Source organism: Montipora capricornis, chromosome 11 (genome assembly GCF_036669925.1).
Source record: "Montipora capricornis isolate CH-2021 chromosome 11, ASM3666992v2, whole genome shotgun sequence".
Lineage (NCBI taxonomy): Eukaryota > Metazoa > Cnidaria > Anthozoa > Scleractinia > Acroporidae > Montipora > Montipora capricornis.
The window spans coordinates 18,245,051-18,253,481 of record NC_090893.1 but is presented as its reverse complement, the minus strand read 5'-3'; the positions used below and the strand labels follow the sequence as shown (position 1 = coordinate 18,253,481).

General features: G+C 38.0%; 1 protein-coding gene across 1 annotated transcript; it reads right to left on the bottom strand.

Annotated features, from left to right (window-relative positions):
- Positions 1 to 3,629: 3,629 nt before the first annotated feature.
- LOC138024019 (GTP:AMP phosphotransferase AK3, mitochondrial-like) lies at positions 3,630 to 8,388 on the bottom strand. The gene is made up of 6 exons (XM_068871112.1): positions 8,020 to 8,388; positions 6,346 to 6,452; positions 6,135 to 6,200; positions 5,839 to 5,889; positions 5,613 to 5,680; positions 3,630 to 5,090 (listed from the first exon to the last, which is right to left on the bottom strand). Exons 1-6 carry the CDS (start codon positions 8,360 to 8,362, stop codon positions 4,994 to 4,996), a joined length of 732 nt encoding a protein of 243 aa, XP_068727213.1. The 5' UTR covers positions 8,363 to 8,388; the 3' UTR covers positions 3,630 to 4,993.
- Positions 8,389 to 8,431: the final 43 nt, after the last annotated feature.

The following is an 8,431-nucleotide window of genomic DNA, read 5'->3' as shown; positions in this document are numbered from 1 at the left end:
AAAACTATCCGGAGAAAGTAGATCTTAGTAAGTACTCTTGGTATCCAAAAAGAAATTGGGGTAACCCTGAATTTTTGAGAGAGAACTAAATTTTTCATTTGAGAAAGACCGCCATACATTGCTTTGTATTTTAAAGCTTTTTACAAAGATTATTCATCAATTATCTTTGAAAATGTGTGGTTAACCCCCAATTTTCGTTTTGGAGTATCAATAACACTTGTTAAGATCTACATTTCCCTGCATAATCATAAACGGGGCAAAAATACCTTGTGAAATTAGTAGGCACCGTCCTTAATTGCTTGATCTCACCATTAGGTGGTTTTTATGCTGCGGCAAGGGCGGTTGTGTCATTCACGAAGACTTCTTCGACCTCTTTTGCGAGACAGGTGCATAGCGACAAAAATTTCAATCTCTAATTTCAGGGTCCTGTCACTTAGCGCGCAGACATAAGATCCGAAGTTATCCTAACGCAATACTGAGTTTGCGCAAACTGAAGAAGATTTCCGCTTTAAAAAGCTGAGACTTCTGTCACAAATAAACTGAAGACTAAATGCGAAATTTTTCTTGCACCTTGTCTCGAAACTCGTGGGCGTTCCACCAGGCAACGTTTCTTGCAACTTGTCTCGTTTTCGATAAATCACACGAGCTTAAAGGAACATTTTCATTGGCTGGTGCGGCAAACCGTTGCAGGACAGACGTCTTAGGGAGCTTAAGCAACGACAACGGCGACGGCAACGAGAACGTCACAAATTTGCATATTTAGAGGGTAAAAACAATAGCCTTGCACGCCCTGCACGTGCGTTTTTCACTTTTGTCCATTTCGTTGCCGTCGTCAGCAAAACAGCAACGTGAAATAGTCAAGTTTTTGGTTTTATGAAGACGTCAGCACTTGAGGATAAATTTTCATTTTCTCTCCTAAAATGGAGTGCCGTTCCAACTGGTGTCATCTTTGAGAAATTACCACACCCTTGTCATATTAAAAACGTTGAAATAGTCACGAAGCGATTAAAATGACGCAAATTTATATTTTGAGATGACGTTCTCATTGCCGTCGCCGTTGTCGTTGCTTAAGCTCCCTGTTATGATTGAAATTCGTCGCAACGTTGCACGAAGCGTTGCAGAAAGTAGAACCCAATAATTCTACTTTCCGAAACGGTATCTGCAACTTGTCTCGCAACGTTTTTGGCCGTTGCAAGGCGTGTTACATTGGGCAATGTTTCGTGCGACTTGTCTGGCAGTGGCGATCCAAGACAAGTTGCACGAAAAATTGCACAGTGTAACAGCGCCTTAGGTTGTTTAAGGCAGCGTTTACACGAACGCGGTTTCACGTCGAGACGGACTTTGAAACCGCGTCAAAATCGATGCGCTTGGTAAGTGTTTACACGGAACCGTTTTCGCCAGAAAATCCAAGTCGTGATGGTATAAGCAAGCGCTGCTCTACGTCCTAAATTCACTATTTTGAATTGAACATGCAAATTTCGCGCCAAAATAGTAACCGTATTCATTGCGATGTGGTTTCGCTGTTTACACGACAGATGAAACCGCACCGTTTTGAAAACGCTCCACTTTTGGCAGCGGTTTCAAATCGACACGGTTTCGATGACAGTCTCGATCGGTGTCGTGTAAACGGAAGGTGTAACCGCAGCGAAATCGATGCGGTTACAAATGAAACCGCGTTCGTGTAAACGGTGCCTCGGTTACAAATGAAACCGCATTCGTGTAAACGCTGCCTAAGTCCCGTCGATCAATACGAGCAATTTTTATGCAACATACAAATCAAATACATTTGAAAGTAAAACAAATAATTGTTGACAATTCGCAGTTAAGTGGGTCAGTCAGCATTGTACAGCAGACTGAGATAAAGCAGAAACAAGGCAAGGTTGCCTAGAGGAGTGGTCGTTCTCCAATGGCGCTCACGAAGAAGCAGGAATTTGCCACGTCGTCTACACGAGCAACTTTTCGTATTTGACAACTTTGTTTCGTCACATAAAACTCAACACGCCAGCTTTTCAGCAAATACATTGTCATAAAAATTGGTCAAATCTTCTCGTACACGAGCAAATTAACATCGTCACAAAAATTGTCACATAAAAATCGAGTTGCTCGCGTAGACAGGGTGTCTTTAGTAAACCTGAGGTTTACACTGCAACCCGGTTGACAATCCGACGTAGTTCGATGCTACTCTGATTTGAAGATAAATGAATGTAATTTTGAATTTAAAAAATACGAGCTACTTCCCAAGTCTTTGACTCTCCTGGCTAGTGTGTTCATCAGGTACGGTATATAGCTGAAGCTGTAACAAGAATCACCGTACTGCTTAGCTTGCATCACACCTTCATGCTATTGTAGAGAATCCCGAACTTTAGAATCTCTACAGAGGCACCCAACGATAATCTTCGGTGAAATGTGTGTTCGGGAGATTCAAACTGTTCTAAGAATTTCGGTTCTACGTTGCCAAACAGTTATAGATTTCTTTACTAAAAAGATTCGCAACCAGGGGGAAAGTAGTCCCTTTGCATGCCTTTGCGTTCTCGGAAGGAATATTTTTGCAATTTTTGGCACTTAAAAAGGTCACCTAGCAGTTTCGGATGAGCAAATGATTCTCTAGGAAGTTCGTAGAAGGTAACTTTCCTCTAGCAATTTTCATTCCCTAAAATTTTCGGACTTTTCAATTTTCAGGTCAGATGTCCAAACAGATCAAAATTCTACCAGGTGATAAAAACATCTCTTTAGACAGTCTTTACATATTACAAGGAACCTAGATTTGTCTTTCAAAAGCTTTTGGCTCAATTTTCCTCTCAGGGAAATGGCAACAAAAAAACGCCCAGGGCAGATAATAATTACACCTGGTTTACTGTGGTATTATTTTTTAATATCAAAGGAGATATACAACGGTAAAATACTTTTCCCAATATACAAACCATCTCCAGTTTATAATCTATCATCATCACTTACTATCTTAAAAGTAATCCAAGATCCACAATTGTGTAACAATGTCGTCGTACAAGTTAAAAATCTCGTAAAAAGTTTTCAAGGGACACTGTACGTCTTACAGCATGCGCTATCCATATTATGATTGCATATTCACAACCATAGATGACAAAGTAGTAGTGATACGATTCTTGGTAATGAAACTTGTTTTCTTTTTGGTTTCTGTTGGTGCTTGTCTTTATTACTTAGAACAAGCCTAAAAATAACGTGACACGGTCCAAGTCTTTGAATCTTTAAGACCCGATGTTGAAACCGACGGGAACGGCAACGAGAACGTCATCTCAAAAGATAAATTCTCATTATTGTAATCACTTCACGACAATTCCAAGTTTTTTTTTTAATATGACTAAGGTGTGGCAGTTCCTCAGGAATGAAATCGTTATGAGCGGCGCTTGATTTAGGGCAGAAAATTGAAATTTATCCTCAAGCCCTGACGTTCTTCATAAAACCTCAAAATTGGCTATTTCACGTTGTTGTTTTGCTGACGACGGCAAAGAAATGAACCAAAGTGAAAAACGCACGTGCAGAGCGTGCAAAGCCCACTGAATATGCAAATTTGAGACGTTCTCGTTGCCGTCGCCGTTGTCTTTGCTAAACCTCTCTAATATTTGGAGACACTCACAGAAAACAACGCAAAATAGAGAGAGAAAAATAACTTTTTTCTTCACATTTTTTTATATAAGTATTAAGGAATAGTAGAACTGTCTAAAAATAAGGGTCAAATTCAAATTTCTTTGACTAGTAAGTCTTCATATTCGGACCTAATTACAATTTCATTCCTAAGGTTAACGTTCATACTTTTTCACCCAAAGGCGACGTTCTTGTTCACTACATTTACTGTTCTTTGCCTCAGAAAGACGTGAAATACCTTGAGAGAAATATTCAAATGTCTCTAACTCTAATTTCTGAACAAGGAAACGACAATGATTTGATATAATCAAGACTTGACAAGAATTTCAATTGAGCGTGGAAATCCCTGTTGCTTAGCTAGTGATAGGGTGAAAAATTTCGCGCCACTTTTTCCACCAATGAAAAGCAAAACCAAAAACGTGACTTGCACGTGCACACTTTCCCACCTATTTAACAACTTACAAGTCATTTCTTCGATTTTTTATTGGCTAATTCCAGGTTATTTGCACAAGAATGCGTCCATTGTGATTGGTCGTTTCTTTTTCTTTATTTGCAATAATTTGTTTAAGGCCCGTTTTAAACGTCTCATTTCACATGTGCCGAATCTAATGGAAATGAGCTAAAACAATAGATTTTTCTCTTTTGCATTAGATTCGGCACTTGTAAAATGCGAAGTTTAAAACTGACCTTATACACCCTCTTCCAAAATAGCCTCCATTTTGGTATTCTTTTGTTTGTTTGCAAATTAACCCCTGAACATGTTGTCAGATCTGTAGCCAGAAAAGAGTGAAGACTGAGGCAATGTCCATGAAAGAATTTTGACTGAGGCAGTGTCTGTGGTTAAATTCTCTTCCTAGGCATTTAGGGTGTTTATGACGACTATAAACAATAAAAACGAAAAACAAATTACTGAGGCAATTGCCTCGGTTTGCCTGTTACTAGCTACGGCCCTGGTTGCCTTGTCACAAAAAAATGATAATTTTAGTTTTCAAACTTGTCTCTATCTTGAGATAAATCAAGTTAAGTTCCTTAAATTTTTGATAAAACGCAAATTTTATCCTTCCGTCTCGGTAAAGGCGATGATGATTCTCTATAATATCATTTGTCTGTGTAATTATCCCTACGTGCGGGCAAATTACAGTACTTTAAGGCTTATAAAATTAATGACACTTATTAAGAATACCTAATTAGAAGATCTCTATTGTAACCGGGCTTCATTATTATTACGATTATTAGTAATAATTTACCAATTGAATATGACAAATCTCTACCTATAATAATAATAATAATTAATAATTATTATTTAAAAGGGTCTAAAATTTATACTTGCACATTTATGAATTATATACAGACTACCAAAAAGGGTTTTCATTCATTGCTTGAAGAAATTCTCTGAAAGATAGTCTTTGACTTTGGGCCATATAACATTTGTCTCTGTACCAGAAAATGACTTCAGTAAACCTTTTTTACTGCAAAGACAAGAAATAATGGATTCGTGTAAGTAAGTGATTTGTATGGCTATCTTTTTTTTCACAATGGCCAAATGGATCCAATATCAGATGTGATGGCTAGACAAATGTCTTCAGACACCAAGGAGCTCATTAAAAACCTTCGCAAAAGAAAAACTGAAATGTTCCCAAAACTAACATTAGGTTAACCCATGATGTTAACCAAGTGCCTTTCCCAGGGACGTCTACGGGGTGTCCTTAATTAGCCATAATATTAAAAACACATGTGTTTCAGAGAATTTAAGAGTCACTGTTGAAAATCTGTGCACTGTCTGGATCTTCAATGGGCACTAATCAGAGTTTTCCACACCTCAGCTTAGTTCATTATTATAATAAAGAAATCCAATCGCACAAACAAGGAGGCATGCCAAGCAAGGGAGACAATAGCACTGGATGGTCCGCATTGCAGGTGGAACACACATAAATTTATTCAGACAATGATGCCTTTGTTCATCCTCACAATAGTAAGAGATCTATACTTACTCGTAAAAATCTATCAGTGGTTTTGTCATGTTTTCATACTGGGTCAACCGTTGTCGTACAGTTTCAGGCTATGTTAAAGAAATAAGAGACAATACTAGTGAATCTTTTATACTGCCATTGGGTTTCAAGTGTTTCATCATCCTTTAATTCATACGGAAAACAGATTTAAGATTAGGTGAATTAAACTGAATTAATTATTCATTAAAATGAATAATAAGAACCAGACCTTGTCGTCATCACGTTGAACAAGATCATCTCCGGTTTCGTCATCTTTTCCCTATGGACATTAAATCGGAAAGAAATGTTATTACCAATAGCAAACAATATGTTGCAATGTCGACGTTGCCAGGAAGATGAGGTTGGTCTTAGATAGTTATAATTATCTTTGCACTTGAAAGCTAACATAATGATTATAAACAAGTGAGCCATATTTTAGAAATTTGAAGCTCACTAAATTGACCAATCATGAATTAACAGAACACTGACTATCTTAGAGATACAAAAAAGAGTTAATACACTTACTGGAACTTTTGGTGGACTGAAATCCAAGTTGTAAGTCTTCCCACTGCCAGGGTGTATCCATCGTTTCTTTTGGTTGAGATTTACATGTACATGTAAGTAAGAATGGTTAGAAGATGATGGGCATACAAGACCAAAGTTAACTTTTCCAAGATGACCAAACAGAGATCTTGCTAAATCCTAATATACATGTAGAAGGATGAATTAGACTTACGGAAATTCTGTCAATAATGGTTTCAAAGGGAACATTTAGGTTAACCACAATGTCAAGTTCCTGCTTTTCACTCAGCTTTTCTGCTTGTATGACTGTCCTTGGAAAACCTGAAAAAGTAACAGTTTGGGATTCATTGATGAGGGAGTTGTGAATGATCAGGGTTTCTTGACCAGTAGCAATAATAAATTATTTGAATCACTGCATTTTTGTGGGCCAACTTGATGTTTTTTTTCCACAAAACCAGACTTTCACAATCCAATTATAGCCATTACCGGTAATAATTTCGTTCAATAATAATTATTATTGTTATACCTCCCAACTCAAATACGTTTTCTGATTGGAGGAGAACGTATCACGTGTCATTGGTCAAAACGTCATGACGCCCTAGGGCAACAACAACTTCGACCTCAATGTTTCCCTCGGCTTTGCCTTGGGGAACATTGAGGGTCTCGGGGAAACAAAACTCACTGTTTCCCTTGGGGCCAGTCATTAAGTGCTTAATAACCAAGGTTGAAGTGTTATGGAGAACGTTAGGGTCTCGGGGAAACAAAACTCACTGTTTCCCTTGGGGCCAGTCATTAAGTGCTTAATGTTCTGAACATTTCTTCAAAGATCTTTCAAAGATCTTCATGACATCTTTGAGGATCTTTCGGCCATCTTGTTAAAAATCCTCAAAGGATCCTTGTAGAACCTTTGAGAGATCCTAAAGGATTGTTGCCAAGAGTTTGGATCTTCTTTTCATCTGGATCTTTGCAAGATTCTCACAGGATCCCCACTGATTCTTATAGGATCTCCTGAATCCACCTTATAACATTGTCTATGATAAAGACTTTTTAGAACCTTGAAGGATCCTCATCATCATTTGCAGGCCCTTAATGATCTTTAAAGATCCTTGAAGATCCTTAAAGATCCTATAAAGTTCTTCTCCTGCAGCTGAGGGTAACAGAACAAATCATAAGGTACACTTAAGGCTGATAACAGTAACAGTGCAATCTGAAGTGTGGCATGGGCTGTTGATGTTACGCAAAGTTCATGTCATATTTCATTAATAATTTGAGAGCTTTTATTAAGAAATGCATGACTAAAATCACTGTACATACTGTTCATTCAATTATAGATTTAGCTCATCAGGTCAACATTTAATGAATATTAATACAATTTCTGGCACAAAAGTCAATGAATAATTAAGCAGTCATGCCTACTGTGTGAAAAATCTCCTTTCCTACCCCACAAAACCTGTTTCCCTTTTTTGGGAGAAAACAACGTGAAAATATCATCATAGAGTATAAAACAAACATCCTATCCAGTAACAAAGCTTTTGTCTCTTCAAATTCGTGGCGATCAAGTTTTTTCAGACACTTTACTTGAAACAGATGTAAGCGGCTTAAGATCAAGACGTTTCTTGAAAACGGTAGTCTCCATCGGGAAAAGAGACCAATTATTTGAAGTTTAAACTAGTACTGTACTAACACGATCTCTCAAACGTAAGCTTACGTCTAGAAACACCGATCTATTTAACTTAAACACGGATTTAAAAATAAATATACTTCGTAGTGGACAGTTTCTTTTCATCAAGAACTAGTTTGCGAGACTTCTTTTTCGATAATGGGGCTGTAGTCATCCGGTCCAGTAGGGATAGTGTATACAAAACTCAAATTTATCAGAAAGTCTTACCATCCAAAAGCCAACTTCCTTCACCTAGTTCTTTCATCTTGTTCAAAATAAGTTCGATCACGATCTCGTCCGGAACAAGTCCTCCTTTTTCCACGATCTCCTTCGCTTTTAAGCCAACCTCTGTACCTTCCTTAATTTGTGAGCGCAGAACATCTCCACTAGAAAGGTGAGTCACCGAAAAGGTATTGACGATCCTTTCAGAAACTGTCCCTTTACCAGATCCAGGAGGGCCCATGATAAGGGCACGAACTGGTTTTGACGACATTCTCGAGAGGTGAATCTTACCCACCTGTTTAGTGGGTGTGTACAGAGATCTTCGAATTAAACGAAGAGTTCCGTGCATTGTGAAAATTTGGAATGTTTTTAAGAGAAAATTCTGGGTGGACTGGGTCTGAAAAACATTTTGCTGACA

Coding starts and splice junctions, on each gene's coding strand:
- LOC138024019 (XM_068871112.1), bottom strand. CDS start 8,362: ATGCACGGAACTCTTCGTTTAATTCGAAGATCTCTGTACACACCCACT. Junction 5,890..6,134: donor TCAGTCCACCAAAAGTTCCA/GTAAGTGTATTA, acceptor TAATGTCCATAG/GGAAAAGATGACGAAACCGG. Junction 5,681..5,838: donor TTCAACGTGATGACGACAAG/GTCTGGTTCTTA, acceptor TCTTTAACATAG/CCTGAAACTGTACGACAACG.